Raw genomic sequence first — 18,464 nt, 5'->3', positions numbered from 1 at the left:
TTGTGGGGACACAGCAGAGAACACTTGCACAGGCATGGCTGGACAGGGCAGTCACTTGAAAGGGCTGCTCTGCACGATCAAGAGATGCACAGATGGATGGACGTGGTGGCCCATGCCTGTAATCCCGGCACTGGGGAGGCTGAAGCGGGAGACTCAGACGGCTAAATAGTGAGTGCAGGGCTATCCTGGCCTACACCGTGAGACCCAAAACGCTTTTTTAAAGGGCTAGCTAGAGAGGTGACTAAGTTAGTAAAACATTTGCCCTGCGATCTTTAGGACCTGAGTTTGGCTCCTCGGAACCCACATAAAACCCCAGCACAGCTGTCTGTGGTTATAATCCCAGCACAGTGTAGGCGGAGGGAGACAGGTGGCGCTCTGGCGGCCACTGGGCAGCTAGCCCCGCCTACTTGGTGAAGTTTGGGCCAATGAGAGACCCCCATCTGAAACAGAATGGGGAAGATACCTGAGCACCAATGCTCAAGACGGTCCTCTGACCTTCGTGTGCATTTGCACACATGTGTACCTGCACACACACATACCAAACTACTAGAGATGGGGGAGGGAGGGAGTGGGGGGAGGCAGGCAGTGAACACGAGGTTTGTGTAGAAACTGCAGGGTAACACAACACACTTGTTGCCAGATATTATTTTTTTGGAAATAAAGAATGCACTCAAAAGTAGTAATGAAAATTACTTAAGTAAGAAGTAAATATGGGGTGAGCGAGATATGGCTTAGCGGATAAAAGTGCTTGCTGCCAAATCTGATAGCCTGCCTTTGATCTCCCAAACCTACATGGTAGAAGGAGAGAACCGACTCCCATAAGCTGTCCCCTGACCTCCACATGTGACACATGCGTGCATACATTCATACACATGTATGCACACATGTGTGCACATGCACACAAAAAAAATTTCAAATTCTAAGCCAGTCACATAGTTCTTTATTATCATTGACAAGTACTGTGCACTGTGTGTGACTTATATACCACATTTTTATAACATTGGTACTACAGTAGGCACGTTTGCACCAACGTCACCACAAACAAGCAAGGAATGTGTCTTACCATCACGTTTTGACCGCTACGGTATCACTAGGCAAGGGGAGTTTTTCAACTCCATTATAATATCGTGAGACCATAATTATATAAACATATGTGTATATATTTATGTATGTATGTATATATATATGTATATATATATGTATATATATATATGCCATTCCTCATTGAATGAAATGCTAGACTTATTAGAGGAGTTTCCCATGATTCAAGCAAGTAACTGACGTTCTCACCAAACTGCCTGAAGAACTGAAGCAGACAGTTTGTTAGGCAGTACCTTGCATCACCACTTAGGTGTAAGCAGATGACACCAGGTAGCTAGCAGCCCCTGGCTCTTAGGAAGACAAACAGGAGCCTGTTTCCCACTCCAGCCTGTGAGTCCTGGGCAGCTGAGGGCCTGACTCTCAGCTTCCTCCCAGGGCTAAATGGCTCATGGCCTGCTTTGGTAAATCACAGGTTTATTAGCACATGACCATGCCCATTCATTTGTAGTATGCCTTCACAGAGGTGCCAGGTAGAGGTCATAGGATCCACAAAAGTCTGGGATATTACTAGGCCTGTTAAAAAAAAAAAAAAAAAAAAAAAAAAAAAAAAAAAACCTTTGCTGGCCCCTGGTACAGGATGCTTTTTGGCGTAAAAATGTAGCAATGGTACGGTGGCCAAACTTCTCTTTGGGGATAGATGTCACATCTGCCCGCATTTCACTGAACAAACTGAGTCCCAACCTACTTGAGGATCAGGGTTCAGAGTCCCCATGACACCCCTCTCCCAAGTCCCACACAGATGCGCAAGCCCTTACATTGAACACAGAAGTTAGGTACATCTGTCTGCAGCAGGTGACATGAAGAACTGTCACTTGTAAACTGTAAGGCCATTTTTTTCCTCTAATGGCCCTCCAGTGCTGCCTGTGTGGTTCTTGCTCTGTGGGACTAAGTGACAGCGTTGTGGAGGCCCCTGGCAGGTCCTAGAGATGGTCTAACATGGCCCAACTCCATTTCAACCAGGGGCAGGTCCTTCAGTGGGTTCTTCACACACAGAGAGAGAGAGAGAGAGAGAGAGAGAGAGAGAGAGAGAGAGAGAGAGAGAGAGAGAGAGAGAGAAACAGAAACAGAGACTCCAAAGTTCCTGAGAGCCCAGCTGCTGACATAAACTCCCCTTGAGATGGAGGCATTATTGGTTAATATTGAAGCAACTGGAAAAGTGTTCGGAAATCACCGGGAAGACTATTAAAAGAACATTTCTCAAGCATCCTTGTGTCTCAGAAAGAAACTGAACTCTGCCTGGAACTCCCTTGCTGTATGAGTCTTATCTCTGCTACTAGATGGATGGGCACAGGCTGGAGGAAGCGCTGGGTAAGAGCTGAAGACATGGACAGCAATGGCTGCCCCGGGCCTGATGTTCTGAGGCCGCCTCCCTCTCACATGCTTATCAGTCCTGCAGCCTCTGGCTCTCCACCCACCTGCAAAGCTCCAGCTGCCTGCAAGGCTGAGAGCTTGGCTTATTTTTAGAATTTTTAGAAAGTTATGAATTTAATTGCATGCCTTATAAGGAATTGTTTTTTAAAACGCCTACCAGTTGAGCTTCAACAATGAGGACAAACAATCCCTCCGTGATGATCTGGTCTGAGAAGAACTTCCTTCTGGGATTCTGGAAGTAGGTGGATGTGGGACTGAGCTGGGCCTGCAGGAGGGGTGCATGGAGGGAGGATCAGGCAGACTCGTGTGCCTAGACTCTGATGAAGGGTCTGGAAGCACTGCTGATCTGAAAACAGAGCAGGCAAGCCACCACATGCCATAGGAGATGGTTCTAGAAAATGCCTAACAAAGATGCCTTTAGTTCTGTGAAGTCACACATCCATCTGTCTAAGGCCGCCTGGCAAAGTGACTTTTGTACAAAGGGGTAAAAAAGCTAACGGAAGGTGGCTGTGGATGAGGATTATCTATGCCTCCTTTTAATTAAAAAAAAAAAAAAAAAAAAAAAAAGACTAGGACTATGTCAATCTGTGAAAACCTGTAAAGCTACAGATAGGTGGGAAATAGATTCCATACCTTCCTGTTTCCACCCTTAGTATTTTGTGGGTCCTATTTTCCCACAGGCCACCTTCCTCTGCTTCAGTTGATGTTCTTAATAATATGGAGGGCGTGCCCTGCAAACTTCTGCACACTACTGTGGCTCACTGATCCTCATTCCCCCAACAGCTGAGGGCAGAAGCCCCCAGCTCATCCTCTCATGAGTCACAAGCTTTGTGGCAAAGGGCCAGGCAGTGAATACTGTAGGCTTTGTGGGCATAATGTCTCCACGTCGGCCAGTCATCCTTGTACTACAGTATAGTTAACACAGCCAGAGTAAACCAGATGGATAAACATTGCTGATTGCCAGTGAAACCTGGGGCAGAGATACTGGAATACCATCTGACCTGGGGTCGCATCTTGGCCCCGACTGAGATCATCTAGTCAGCAACTTAGGACTTCCGCTCCAGTGGTCTACAAGGAAATCTGGCATGCTTATGAGGAGGGCATGGCCAGTGGGTAGTAACGGAGATGTTGGCCTCCACCTTAAGTGGTAAGCATGGATGAAAGTTATAGGGGTTGTGGTGGTTTGAATGGTAGGTGTACCTCCATGGTCTCATGCCTTTGAATATGTAGTCCCCAGTTTGACACTGTTTGGAAAGAGTTAGGACATGTGACCTTGCTGGTGGAAGTATGCCACTGGGCATAGGTTTTGAGGGCTTAAAGATTTACACCATTTCTCATTTGCTCTCTCTGCTTCCTGTTTGTGGTTCAAGATGTGACCCCTCAGCTTCTGCTTCAGCTGCCATCTCTGCCTGCTGCCATGGTTCCATTTCAGTATTGTGATGGACTCATATCCCTTTGGAACCATAATCCCCAAACGGGCCATTCCTTCTATAAATTGCCCTGGTCATGGTGTTTTTCACAGCAATAGAAAAGTAATACAGGGAATAAAGGGCTCTGAGGTTAAAATATCCCTAGTTCCTTGGACATCTCTCCAATCTAGTTAGACCTCAGGCTTCTCCCCTACCTCTGGCCGTCTAGCTATATTCCTCTCCTCCCTTCCCCTCCCCTCTCCCCATCTCCCCATCATCTCCCCATCTCCCCTCCCCATCTTTATCCCATCTCCCCTCCCCATCTTTATCCCATCTCCCCTCCCCATCTTTATCCCATCTCCCATCCCATCTCATCTCCCATCCCATCTCATCTCCCATCCCATCTCATCTCCCATCCCATCTCATCTCCCATCCCATCTCATCTCCCATCCCATCTCATCTCCCATCCCATCTCATCTCCCATCCCATCTCATCTCCCATCCCATCTCCCATCCCATCTCCCATCACATCCAGTCCTATCCTATATCCTATTCTATATTCCTAAACTATTTTCCATTCTGGTTACATGCAGAACAAAGCAGAAGAACCAGGCCACAGATGCTTTATTCTAAGCTTTTCTTTTGGAAGCCAATTCACCAAGTGTAATGTAGTGATGGCAAGTACTGAATAAAACATGTTCATCTCACTGCCCCTTGGGGTGAGAACAATGTTTTCATGATGCATATTAAAAATAAAATGATGAGGTGTTTCTTCTTGGGGTTCTTCATCTGTGGCAAAGTCTCAAAACAGCTTGGAACCCCAGCATCCCTGCCAACCCTCCTATCTATTTTTCTCTTATTAATCCCAGTGGTAAAACAATATAGCTTAGTTGCCTTGCTTGCTTAGGAGACTATTAAATTTCAGTGAGGAACTGCTGGTGTTTGTAACAATTGGACAGTTTAGGGCTGAGCAATGGCAGTATTGTAGCCAGAAGCTGACTCTGACTTGGTCCCAAAGGAAGCTGGAATTTCACAGTACAAGCCACTGTCACCAACAATGGCCCAGATCTTAGTTACTGGGGTGTGCATCCACTCATCCAGAAAGAGAGAAGTGTGAGACACACCAGGGCTATGTCTGGTTTCTGGCATTGCTTAGGCAGGCAAGGAGACCTGTAATGCTGGCAGAACCCACCTCAGCATGGGTGGGCCCCTTGGTCCACTTTTATGCTGACAACATGGTAAATCTCATACAGTGAGGGCATCCTCACTGGTCAGGAGGACCCTCTCGGATGAACCTGCAGCTAGCGGGCTGGTGCTGAATGCTCATGGGTGGTGCCTTTAGCATTAGGCCTGATGTCATCACTGGTTCTTAGTTCTATATGCCAGTGGCTCTGTGTGTGTGTGTGTGTGTGTGTGTGTGTGTGTGTGTGTGTGTGTGTGTGTGTGTGTGTGACAGCACACTTGTAGAGGTCAGGGGCAACCTTCCAAGAGTCAGTTCTTGCCTTCCACCTTGTTTTTTGGAGGTCTTGTCTCCTGTGGCTTCTGCAGCTGTACTACTGTCTACTGTCTACTCTTGTTGGCCCATGAGTTTCCGGGCAATTCTCCCACCTGATCTCTCCTATCCCCGGGGAGTGCTGGGATTACAGATGTATAATTACCATCTCCAGCTTTATTACACAGGTTCCAGGGATCCAAACTCTCAGGCCACTGGGCTTGTGCAGTAAGTGCTTTTACCCAATGAGCCATCTCCCTGGCCCCTAGACTTTATTGTGGTGGTAATCTAATTGTACTGAAATATTATTTTGATTGTATGTTAATAAATAAAGTTGCCCGGGGGTCAGAGCTATTAGAGCCATAGCAAGAGTGTGGCGGTGGTGGCACACGCCTTTAATCCCATAGATATCTGTGTGTTCAGGGATATAGCCAGCATTGGAGACATATGCCTTTAAGACCTAGGGGGCTGTGCATTCAGACAGTGACGAGGCAGTCACGTGTTTGGGTTTGCAACCAATGAGAAGGCAGAACAAAATACTTTAAATAGACGAACAGACAGGAAAGAGATCCCTCATTCGGGAGGCTGGGACACCGCCGGCGGAAGGGTGAGATTTTGGCTCTGAGCTCTGACCTCTCGGCTTTCTCTTTTGCATTGTTTCTGTGTTTCTTGTTTGATAAGACGGTTGGTTACATCTATACTTTATTATGACTTGGGACTGTTCTTGGGAAGGAGTTAGTAGGGACAGATCCCTGGTGAGCCAACCTGGGCGTGGCTTTCAAGTTGAACAGAGATTTCTACCAGGCCATCTTGGAGTCATTATAGAATGTTCTCTTAGACCCAGTGTCTTAGCTAGGGTTTTCATTGCTGTGGAGAGACACCATGATCACGGCAACTCTTGTAAGGAAAACATTTAATTGGGGCGACTGGCTTATAGTTTCAGAGGTTCAGTCCATTATCATTATGGTGGGGAGCATGGCGGCATGCAGGCAGACATGGTGTTGGCTAAATCTTGATCAAAATGCAACAAAAAGTGGACTGACTGTCACACTGAGGGAAGCTCAAGCAAAAGAGACCTGAAAGCCCATCCTCACAGGGACACACTTCCTCCAACAAGGTCATACCTACTCCAATAAAGCCACGTAGTGCCACTCCCTATGAGCTTATGGGGACCAATTACATTCAAACTACCACTAAGTGTTACAGCCCTGGAGAGAAAGGTATCCTGACAGTTAGAAGCCAGGCTATACCTGTAAATGTTACAGCTCTGCTCTGCTAAGAGAGTTCCCCCACAGAGAGTAGTTCTGCTCTACTCCTAGGAATATAGTTATTTCTCTGCTCTGCTCCACACTGGAGAAAGATGGTCATCACCCAAAGCTCATTCAAGAGATGTACTAGGAGGAAGGAATCCAGGAGAGTGGCTGTCTCTGCCGGGGTGGAAAAAGACAGCTCCCAACTGAACAGCTATGGACTTATATAGGGTTTCTTTGGGGCAGTTTTTCCAGAGTGAAGATTTTTCAGGGTGGGAATTGGTTGGATCTCAATCCCTGAGCTTGGACAAGCTCAAAGACTGGCTGGATTTCATGCTCAGGGATTGGTGGGTTTTTGCGCTGAGTTGGGCAGGGCCAGGGTGTGTTTCTTCGGCTCTGGTCAGGGCCAAGGTGCATTTCTTTGGCTCTGGTTTCAGGGCCAGGGTGTGTTTCTTTCACTGGCCCTGTTTAACCTTTTGGCTCTGAATTTCAGGACCAGCGAATTGGCTCTGGTTTCAGAGTCAGGGTGCATTTCTTTGGCTGGCCCTTTTACAACCCATAGTCATTTGGTTTTTTGTTTGTCTGTTACTAAAAATTTGGGAGAATTTCATACTCGAGTACTGTTCTTACATCATTTCATCCCTCCCTCTCCCCCTCCAAATCCTCTCCTGTCCATCCCCCCCCCAAACTCTCTCTCAAAATCATGACCTCTTCTTCTATACTTACTATTATTCCATGTGAATACAGATATACATGTGTGGGTATATATGTGTATCCAACCTTACTGGGTCCATTGAGTGTTGCTTATATGTACATGTTTAGGGATGACCCCTTGGGAATGTATAGCCCATCAGTGGGCTCATCCCTGGAGAACACTGATTCCCCTGCTCCCAGCAGCCATCAGTGGCTGTAACTCTTCATCTAGAGTCCGTGGTACCTTGTGAAACTCACCCTATCCATGCTGACATGTTAACTGTTGTCATGACGTTCTTTAGACAACCACATTGTTGAGATTTTTATGGGGGCAGCATTCCTATTGTGTCTAGAAGACACTATCTCATAGCAGGCATCCTGGTCCCCCAGCTCTTAAAATCTTTCTGCTCCCCATCCTCCAGTTTTCCCTGAGCCAGTGGGCAAAGGGGTTACCTTGTATCTGTATCAATTGGGGCTGGGAATGCCACAGACACTTATTCACTATATTTTGACCAGTTGTGGATATCTGAAAGCGTCTATCTGCTGGAAGAAGAAAGAGGCTTCTTTGTTGAGGAGGGTGAGAGCCACACTTGCCTATGGGCATAGGAAGAAGTATTTAGAAGACAGTTAGAAACTGTATTAATTTTTTAATGGCAGCAGTAGGTTCTCCTCTGGGCCAGTGACCTCACCTGCAGTGGGTAGTTGGCTGGGCTTACGGTACCAGATGTGGATTCCCTGCTCTTGTACAGCCCTGAAGTCCAATGAGACAGCTCTTTGGTTTACCTCCCAAGATAGAAGTGCCGTGACTGCACCGGTGGGAATAGCTTGCTGTGCCGGTCATTGTTGTGGTTCAGAAGTCTTGCAGCTGAGTACGACTATTGATTGCTTTTTTCCCTGGGCGGCTTGCATAGCACCTTCTGCTAATAATAAAGCTAGTCCTAGGGGAGGAGGCTTCCAGATCAGCTCCAGCTTGGTTCCTCCGAGTACTATATCCAAAGTGTGTGGTGTCTTAAGCAATAGGATCTTACTACCTTCCAGATCTCAGAGGCCACCAAGGGCAACGGCAATGGCCCTTATTGTTTGGGGAGTCTCTTGGGTTCAAATGACCCACAAATTGAAGGGAAGTGTTTTAGTTAGCCTCTGGCTCTTAGGGGGAGCATTATGACCCCCTATGACATAAGTCCATTTAAGAAGGCTATAAGACAGTGTTTTCCTGTGTCTTTCCATTAGTGTTAATTACTTCTCCTTTCTTCCTCTCCCTCTGTATTACCATCCTCCCTGGTCCCCAGATAAGGTCCCCTGCAATCCTCCCTGCCCCGCTTCACAGCACCTGTGTCCTATTATGCCACGTCACTGGGGTCCCTCGCTATTTTACTGGCTTCTGTGGCTACTTCAGGCTGTACCCTCAAATCTAAAGATTTACAGCTATAATCCCCATGCTGTGAGTGGGTAGAACTAACATTGTGAAAATGACTATACTATCAGAAGTCACTTACAGATTCAGTGTGATCCCAGTAAAAAACCTCTGACATCCTTCACAAAAATAGAAAACCCATATCTGTCACCCTGTATAAAATCAACTCCAAATGGATTGAAGGCCCTAGTGTGAAACCTGGAACATGGAAACTGCTAGAAGAAAAAAAATAAGTAGTACCCTGCAAGATACAGGCACAGGAAAGGACTTTCTGAATATGATTCCATTCACTCTGGAGTAAGGCCAACAGTTAGCAAATGGGAATTCAGTTAAGTCAAAAAGTTCCTATATAGCTAAGGGAAGATTTGAGTATAGAGGAAGGCCTCAGAGTGGAAGCGAATCTTAGCTCGTTATCCATCCAAAAGAAGAGTATTAATATCCAGAATTTACAAACTTTAAAAAATAACCCAAGACATTACCCATTCAAAACAATGGGCTATGAATCCGAACAGAGAGCCTCAAAGGGAAAAATAAAAATGACTGAGAAATTTTTTAAGTACTCGGCATCCTCTGCAATTAGGAAGTGCAAGTTAAAACTACTTTGTGATTTCAAATTACCCCAGTGAAACTGGCTAAGATCAAGAAGACTACTAACAAATTCTGATGAGGATGTGGGGAAAGGGGAACCCTCGGTCACCGTTTGTGACTGTTTGCTTTCTCCATAAAGCAAAGGCAGAGAGGCTGCTCGCAGCTAGGTGGAAGCCCTCAGAGCTGGAGAACTAGACCATCTCATGCCCTACAGTCACACTCAGGTTTATTTCACACTAGACTCTCTCACCCCTCACAGTACTGCTCTGCTTCGGAATGGTTTGTTAGGGGTGTGACAGTGCATTTGGACAGCACCATGTTAGGGGAGGCTCGGCCAGATGCTTGGAACCCCATGCGGCACCCAGGCCTGTGTGTTTCCGATCAGCTCTTAAGGCTTCAGTGCCTGCCACATGCTCTCTGCCAGTGTCAGAGGGGGCCAGCTGCCTGTCGGGGATCCTCACCAGGATCAACAACCTCAGCAGGTATGCTCTAAACAGCTCTTGAAGATCCAGAAAGTCACAGCCCCCGGCTTCCTGCCCCAGTAGGTTTGTGCCTCTTGTGGTTTCCATGGTGATAGAAATGAAGACCTGATTGGGAAGTGGATGGGCAGGACCCTGTCTGTGTGCATCACAAAACCACGAAGCCGATCAGCCTTCCTTTGGCACACTGAGTTTTTGTCCCTGAGGGCAGTGACGTCACATGACGGGGCCTCGGTGGTGCTCCCACTCTGGATGTCACTGCCTAGCGGTGCTCTACTGTGAGCCACACTCCGCTGAGCGTGAGCTGTGGCTCTTCCAACTTAGGAAAGGACTCTGTCTTCGTTTCTTTTCCTGTGGCTGTGATAGAATGTTCTGACGAAGGCAACTTAAAGAAAGGGTTTATTCTGGCTTACAGTTCCTCCAGCGAACTACTTCATGGTGGGGTCAGGAATAGCAGCTGTGGGAGAGGCATGATGGCGGGAGCAGGAAGCTGGCGGGTCCCACAGCACCCACATTCAAGAAGCAGAGAGTGGACAGGAAGTGGGGCCAGACTAGGAAGCCTCAAGGCCCACCCCCAGGGACCCATTTCCTCTAGCCAGGATCCATCTTCTAAAGGTTCCACAACCTTGCCAAACTGAGCCACCAGCAGGGGACCGAGTATTCAAACACACGAGTCTGTGGGGGCCATGTCCCCAAGTACAGCCTGCATTGCAGTTCTAACCCACGCATAGCCAACAGTCTCGCATATTCGTTTTGTAATAGTTGTTGTTAAGAGTTCCAACCGGTGGCCAGGTTTCCAGGAAAACCACCAGCAATTACTCCCTAGAGCTTAGATGACAATGCCCTGCCTTGCTAAGACCTCTAAATAGGCCTGAGATTGCTTCAGCTCCAGAGTTCCTGGGTATCCTCCTAAACCTCCTGGTACCTGCTCTATAGGGCACTTGATGCTTGCTTTCCCAGAAGATCTATGGATGACTACAAATATGGCGTTACAGGTCTTCTTACCACCCAGTGCATGACAAACACCAGCAATGGCCATACTCTTGGCCAAGTCTTCCCCAGAAGTTGCCCAGGAGATGGAATTCTGCCTTCCTTGTCTCGCCTGGCCAAACACATTATGCTTTCCTATTTAATTATGGCTTGGATGGCTTCAGGACCACTGGAGACACTGTGGATGTGGGGAGATGAGCCAGAGCAGAGCCCAGGCAGGTTCTATGCGGTCCCCGCTTCTGCTCTGGCCAGGACTTTGCACGTGCGGCACCGAGTTCATCTGACTTGACTCTTTAGGGAGCTCTTTGTGTGGAGACCAGAGCCTGGCAGGAAATTTCCACAGTGGGGCCTCAGTGTCCTGGGGTCACTGCCCTACCTGTCTCATTTTAATCAGCCTTCTGCTTCTGCCAGGCATGGATAACTCTTTATTCCTCCAAGGCCACCATCCACCTTAAAAAGCCTATCCTGTTCCTTTCAAAGGCCTTAGATGGCCTCAATCACCCCCCTCCCAAAGCACTTGGGTGTGTGGCCAGACTTTGTCAGGACAGCTCATGTGTGAGCACCTGTCCGATGCCTCTTCCCCACAGTGCCAGCACTGAAGTCAGAGAGCCTCTCCGTTTTGATGACTGTGAATGCCCAGTTGGCAGGTATTCAACACATGCCTTGTGCTGGCAGGTACTCAACACATGCCCCTTGAGCACTGTCAGCTTGCAAGGTCGTGCTGTGGTGCCTGGAAGTACTAGAGAAACATTCGAATTGGCAGCCTGAGGTGCTGCCCACATCTGTCTCCAAGTGACCCTGGGGAGAGCTAGAAACAATGGCAGCTCTCGGGATGTGCTGCCAGGCTCCTTCACAGATGTCCTTCACTGAGCATGAGCTGTAATTCCAAGGGGGCAGCATTCTCCTCCTCCCTCAGCCCTGACTCTGCTGGAACTTCTATGGGTGGCCTACAGGTGGCTTTGGGGGAGAACACTCAGTCTCTGGCTCATAGGAGGGCAAGGTGTAACAGCAGATGGCAGACCCCATAGCCTGTCAACAAGACGACACATCCCCAGCTCTAAACCTACATCCCACACCTGCCTCCCAGCTCTTCCCTTGGTGAGTTGCTCTTAGGCATGAGATCCATGAGGGTAGAAGGCTGCCTTTGAAACCTAGTGCTCTCTCTTTGTGAAGTTTAAAAACCCCAGGGCCGTAGTCCAAGCATCCATCTTTGGAGATGTCAAGTTACCTTGGAGACACAAGGAAACTCATCTTTCAGTCGCAAGGTTCACTAATCTTTAAACAGGAAGCACAAACTGTTTCTGGCTTGGTGGGAGACTCTAGGTGCTGTGCAGATCCAGATCCCAGAGCAAGTAGGCGTGGCCACACTGGTAGGTAGGATCAGCAGGAGGCCTGCAGCCACCCAGCTAATTAGCTATGCAGATCAAGACTGGTCCTGAGTCCTGAGAATCACTTCCTTAATCCCCCCCTCAGCTAAGTGAAGTCTGAATCTGCCCAAGGTCGTCCTAGGAAACCTGTTCACATCTCTGTGGCCTTGACATTTCGTGACTTCTGCTTACTTGAGGCTACATACCTCATGACATGAACTTATCACATTCAGAGCCATGGACAGCTCCCAGTACCACACTACATTTCTGCCAAGCTTGGCCTGTAGTCATCCAGCTCCAGTGTGTCTGTCTGTCTCTTGTTAGGTGCCTGGAAGGGAGGAAATGCTGACAGAGATGAAGGCCCTACCGAACCCAACGACTCTGACATTCCCTCCACTTTAGTTTTCTAGAAGTGCCGAATGGTACAAGAAACTGGTTGGTTCAGTGCAGCCTGGATGCTAGAGTCCAAAATGAAGATATTGGCAGAGTTGCTTCCTCCCAGAGGCAGGGGACTCTGCCACACCTCTCTCCTGGTTTCTGGTAGCTGCTGATCATCATCTCTGCAATTCCTTCATTTGTAGACACATGACTCTGCTCTCTGCTGCCACTGTCACATGGCCTTACTTCCCTTGTGTGTCTTGTTGTATGTTGTTAGACACAGTGGTCACTGGGTTTTTCAGCCACCATAATCAAAGATCACCTCTTCTTAGAATCCTTTCTTTAATATGCAAAGACCCTTACTCTAAATGAGGTATGTGGTGGTATTGTGTTCACCAAAATATTGTGTACCTTAATAAACTTACCTGGGGTCAGAGAACAGACAAGCCACTAGTTAGTCAGTGATAGCACACGCCTTTAATCCTAGCATTCCAGAGATAGAAATCCCTCTGGATCTCTGTGAGTTCAAGGCCACATTGGAAATAGCCAAGCATGGTGACACACGCCTTTAATCCCAGAAAGCCAGCCTTTAATCCCAGGGAGTGGTGGTAGAAAAAAGAAAGATATATAAGGCGTGAGGACCAGAAACTAGAGGCATTTGACTGGTTAGGCATTTGGCTGGTTAAGCTTTCAGGCTATGGAGCAACACAGTTCAGCTGAGATGCATTCTGGATGAGGACTCAGAGGCTTCCAGTCTGAGGAAACAGGATCAGCTGAGGAACTGGTGAGGTGAGGTAGCTGTGGCTTGTCCTGTCTCTCTGATCTACCAGCATGGACCCCAATAACTCGCCTCGGGTTTGATTTTATTAATAAGAACTTTTAAGATTCCTGCAACAGAGGTAGGTCTTGTTCACAGGTCCAGGGGCTATAGCATGGACTGATCTTTTGAGAGGGACGCAATTCAACCCACTGTGCCTCCAGATACCTCTGAACAGAAGGAACAGACTGGTGTTTAGGGGATGTGCAGACAACAGTGACCTCTAAGGGTTGGAATTTCCTTGCCTCCCAGAACCTTAACCCGGAGAGCTCAGCATGCACTGACACTTGGGAGGCACAGCCTCGAGCTGGAGCATCACTCAACCCATCCCCTGCGTAAAGGGGCCCTTGAAGTCTTGAGAGCCCAGATGCAGAGCCTTTGGGGCAGGGCATGCTATGCACTGTCATTGTTGGTCATCCTACTGTGTCTTGACTGCCTCTGGAAGTTAATGTTCGGCTTCTCAGATGCCACCTTTCAATGAATTTTGCAGTTGTAAAGAAGAGTTCCTGGAAAGAAGTTATGTCTACCAAAGCTGATTGATTAAAACTTCAGTATCTGTGGCAAGTTTTGAGTGTTGCAGGTCCAGGGCCTCATTATCTATGGTTTCTCTTGGGCTATTTTTAGCCTAGCTAAAGAGCCTTCCCTTGCCCACCTCAGTGTCAGACCTAACATCCTGATAAACAGATTTAAAAAACAAAAAAACACCTTTGGAATGCATCAGCTTAACAAAACCCCCGTTTTCCACCAAGCAAAGGATTCAGTGTTCTATCAGGGAGCTCAGGGCTGACAGCTGAGATTTTTCTACTCTGCTGCAATACCCTACTTAATGTTTCCACCAATGGATTTGCAAAGTGTCTGGATTTATGACTCTTCTTTGTTCTATTCCTATTTAAAAAAAAAAAACTTCATGAAACTGCTTCCACATTGGAACATTGGAAGAGACCTAAACCTGTGTCCCAGTCCATGGCCACCTAAATTTGATTCCAGAATACTTTGTCTGGATTTTGGTTTTCCATACACTGATTAATTCAGCTTTTAAAGATAAAGCTAGACCTCTGTCCGACACTGTCTTCTCCCAGGTTGATCTAGAATGATACTCAGAAGGGGCTCTTGAAAGATGCCCAGAGACCGGTGTCTTGGGCTACCAACCTCCCTCCAGTGGGTCATAACAATATGATTAAGAGCCAAGGAAGTGAAACATGATGGAAGACTGGGAAAGGTAACAGCTTTGACACCGAGGGTAGACATGGCTGCCGGTGTCCGCTGACCTGCTTTCTCCTTCTTAGACGGAACCTTCCTTCTGCTCACTCATGTATCCTCTTGTCTCTTTTCAGGACTCCTCTTCAGCTGGACCTATCCCCACAGCCATCCCACGAGGTGCCACGGTGGCTGGAGAACAGGGCATGTCTCCCAAAGTCCAGCTGCCCCTCAACGTGTGAGCTGCCCCGCCCCTCATGTCTGTCGACATTCTCTGCACACTGGCACTTACACAGTGGTGTCTAGTGGGTTTATCAGTTAGCTACTAGCTGTCCCGTGTAGTTACATACATGTGCTAATGCCGCCCAAAACGAAAGGGTGAGAACAGAATCCAGAGGTCTTTTAACACCATTGTCCCTAGGATGGTTCGGAGAAGGGGGGGGGGATTAATAATCTTTGACAGGTCTCAGAGGTCCCTGAGATCTGGGGTGGCTTGAGGAAAGAAGGGTGCAGTGAGGTCAGCGGGCATCTTTGGAAGTGTGGGCAACAGCTTGTTACTGCCTGCTCAGAAGTGCCACCCACTGCCAGGCCGGCCAGCTGCGTGCCAACCCCAAATGTAATCACATGAATCACTGCCAGGAAATGAGGTGTTTATCTTGTTGAGAAAATTTTCTGTGGTAAATTACAGCATTTAAAAGATACATGAAATTCTCAAACTCCCATTTAAATAGCCTTCCCAGGAATTAGATGGCTTCTGTATATGCAGTGAGCTCAGCTTCTTGAATGGATGCTTTCAGGTGGAGTGGATGGATGTGGCAGACACATGGACAGAAAGTTACATCAGTCTAGGCGAGCCAGCGGGGGCGGTCGGAATCTGTATGGTGCAGAATGTAATGCATTGTGGAGAGGCTTCCTAAAAATCACCTTAGCCACCCGGGTGGATTCCTTGCCCACCTGCATGCTTACCCAACTTAATAAAAGAAATCTGAAATGTATCCACTTTTCTCCTGGCTTCCCAAGGGAACCAGATTAATAAGTTAGATCCCAGATTAGCCTTCAGGTTAAAATTCACGTTCTCAGCAGGACCAGACATCAGGTACAGTTACTCTGCCATTTGTAAGTTCAACTGTCCTTTAATTCAACTACTCATGGATAGAAAATATTCAACAAGAAATTCCAGAAAGTTCCTCAAAGCCAAACTTGGATGTTTTTTCATGCAACATGTATACAGTGATATGCAGATTTGATTTAGTGTAATGCGACTGAGAAAAGAGTTAAGGGATAGAGAAGAATGGCAAATGCTATATGCAAGGGTTGGGCTGTTCTTCACTTGGGACATGAGCATCTGTGGATTTGGGTGCACTGGGGATCTTGTGGATGCTGACCATGTCTGACCATGTTTCCTGGTCTGCTCCTGTGGTTTCATTACGAGCCAGAGGCCACAAAAAGTGAGTGGGAAGGCTGGAGTGAAGAGCTGATGCAGGGTACCTCCCCCCACCCCAAGGAGGAGGCCTCTGTCTACAGAAGATGGCTCTGGTGCAGTTCCCCAAATGAGAGGCAGGGCCCAAGCTAACGTGATGAGCCTAGCTTCATTTGTGTGTCCTCACAACCAGCTGGAAGCCTACACTCTGGTCCTCAACAACTACCCACATTTCCTTGAACATCAAGACATCCTGTTCCTGGGCATGGAGGGCTCCAGTTCTTATGTGTCAGGCCAGCTACCTGAGGAGACACCTGTGTCTTTGAGGCCCAGGAGGTGGGAGTCATCCAGCTCCATTCTTGGGGGTCTCAGTTGTGGACACAAAGGGCTGTCTTCCTTCATAGCCCCCTCTACCACAGAGACGAGGTCACTAGGATCTGCAACATGGCCTTTCTCCATTCCTCACCTTATCCCCAGGTCATGTGCCACCAGTTAGCTTGAGGGAGACATACTTATCAGATATACCTGGAAGTAACAGAGACTTGGGTAGGGGTGAGTCAGCAGGTAACACTGTGATGGCCTTGAGTAGGGGTGAATTAGCAGGTAACACTGTGATGGCCTTGGGTAGGGGTGAGTCAACAGTTTAACACAGTGATGGTCTGGGTAGGGGTGAATTAGCAGGTAACACTGTGATGGCCTTAAGTAGGGGTGAATTAGCAGGTAACATGGTGATGGCCTTAAGTAGGGGTGAATTAGCAGGTAACATGGTGATGGCCTTGATAGGGGTGAATTAGCAGGTAACACTGTGATGGCCTTGAGTAGAGGTGAATTAGCAGGTAACACTGTGATGGCCTTAAGTAGGGGTGAATTAGCAGGTAACATGGTGATGGTCTGGGTAGGGGTGAGTCAGCAGGTAACATGGTGATGGTCTGGGTAGGAGTGAGTCAGCAGGTAACACAGTGATGTCTGAGCAGTAGATGAATGGAAACCCTCTAAGAGGCCAGAGAAGGGCTGGAGAGATGGCTCAGCTGTTAAGAGCACTGGCTATTCTTCCAGAGGTCCTGAGTTCAATTCCCAGCAACCACATGGTGGCTCACAACCATCTGTAATGAGATCTGGTGCCCTCTTCTGGTGTGCAGTCATACATGCAGACAGAGGACTGTATCCAGAATAAATAAATCTTTAAAAGGTGAGAGAAAACTTAAGAGTTCGTATCTGTGGCTGCCTACTGAGCATCTAAGACATGCTTTGAAATCCTACACATTATAACGACATACATGGTCCAATTTGAAAACCTGATAGTTAAAATTCTATTTTTTATGTTACTGATGAGTTAATCGAGCAGGTGTATAACCTGCCGCCAGTCTGTACTCCCTGGAACACCTCCTTGATTGACAGCTCTTCCTGTAACAGTAGCTGTAAGTCATGTTGAAAATCCTAGATGTGAACATGAGATAATTTACATTTACTAAAACAACTACAACAGCAGAATGCCAAGTGTGCTTGGGACTTTATGGCCTTGGCACTCCAGACAAGGGCCCAGAGAAAGCTAGTGTGTGGCTCTATGATGAAATAGTTCCATTATACACTGTTGCAGTCACTCTTCCTAAGGAGATATGAATAAGCATTCATACTCTAGATAAGGAAACCAACAGACCAAAGGAACAATCTCACCCAAATCTTGATTAGTGAATGAATCATTTATTGGACTTATAGGAGCATGAGTGAGGGGTTACTTATAGGAGAGGGGTATGGATTGTCCCCAAAGAACTGCACCATCAAAAGGTTTTATCCCAGTAAGAACGATGACCTCCCAAAAGCTGCTTCAGTGGGCCTCTCTTTCAGTTAACTTTCTACCTCCTATATACGCTGGCATATTAGTTCTTAACCTGTGGGTCATGACCCCCTAGGGGGTCAAATGACCCTTTCACAGGGGTCACTATCAGATATCCTGTATATCAGATGTTTACATTACAATTCATAACAGTAGCAAAGTTAGAGTTATGAAGTAGCAATAAAATAAGTTTATGGTTGGGGGATCACCTCCACATGAGGAACTGTATTAAAGGGTCTCAGCATAAGGAAGGTTGGGAAGCACAGCTCTGGCACCTCCTCACACCACATGCCTCTGATGCAGAATTACATGCAGCTAAAGGGTACAGGAGGGAGGGAATGGCTGGACCTTAGGTGAGGATCTAACGACCTTCTCACCCCCTCCTTCTTTAAGGGACTGTGTCTTAGTTAGGGTTTCTATTGCTGTGAAGAGACACCATGACCACAGCAACTCTTATAAGGAAAATATTTCATTGGGGTGGCTCACTTACAGTTTTAGAGGTTCAGTCCACTATCATCATGGCAGGAAGCATGGCAGCATGTAGGCTCACGGAGTGCTGTCTACATTTGATCAGAAGGCAACAGGAAGTGGACTGTGACACTGGGCAGTATCTTGAGCATATATGAGACCTCAAAGCCGCCCCCACAGTGACACACTTTCTTCAA

General features: G+C 47.4%; 1 protein-coding gene across 1 annotated transcript in view; it reads left to right on the top strand.

Moving 5' to 3' along the window:
• Sh3rf3 (SH3 domain containing ring finger 3) overlaps positions 1 to 18,464 on the top strand; it is a 303,375-nt gene that overhangs the window by 224,189 nt on the left and 60,722 nt on the right. The window contains exon 5 of the mRNA XM_042265670.2: positions 14,683 to 14,783. Within this exon, the coding sequence (XP_042121604.1) occupies positions 14,683 to 14,783 (101 nt within the window). The remainder of the gene's footprint in view (positions 1 to 14,682; positions 14,784 to 18,464) is intronic.

The sequence above is a fragment of the Peromyscus maniculatus genome, chromosome 21 (genome assembly GCF_049852395.1).
Source record: "Peromyscus maniculatus bairdii isolate BWxNUB_F1_BW_parent chromosome 21, HU_Pman_BW_mat_3.1, whole genome shotgun sequence".
NCBI lineage: Eukaryota > Metazoa > Chordata > Mammalia > Rodentia > Cricetidae > Peromyscus > Peromyscus maniculatus.
This window is presented reverse-complemented; position numbering and strand designations above follow the sequence as displayed.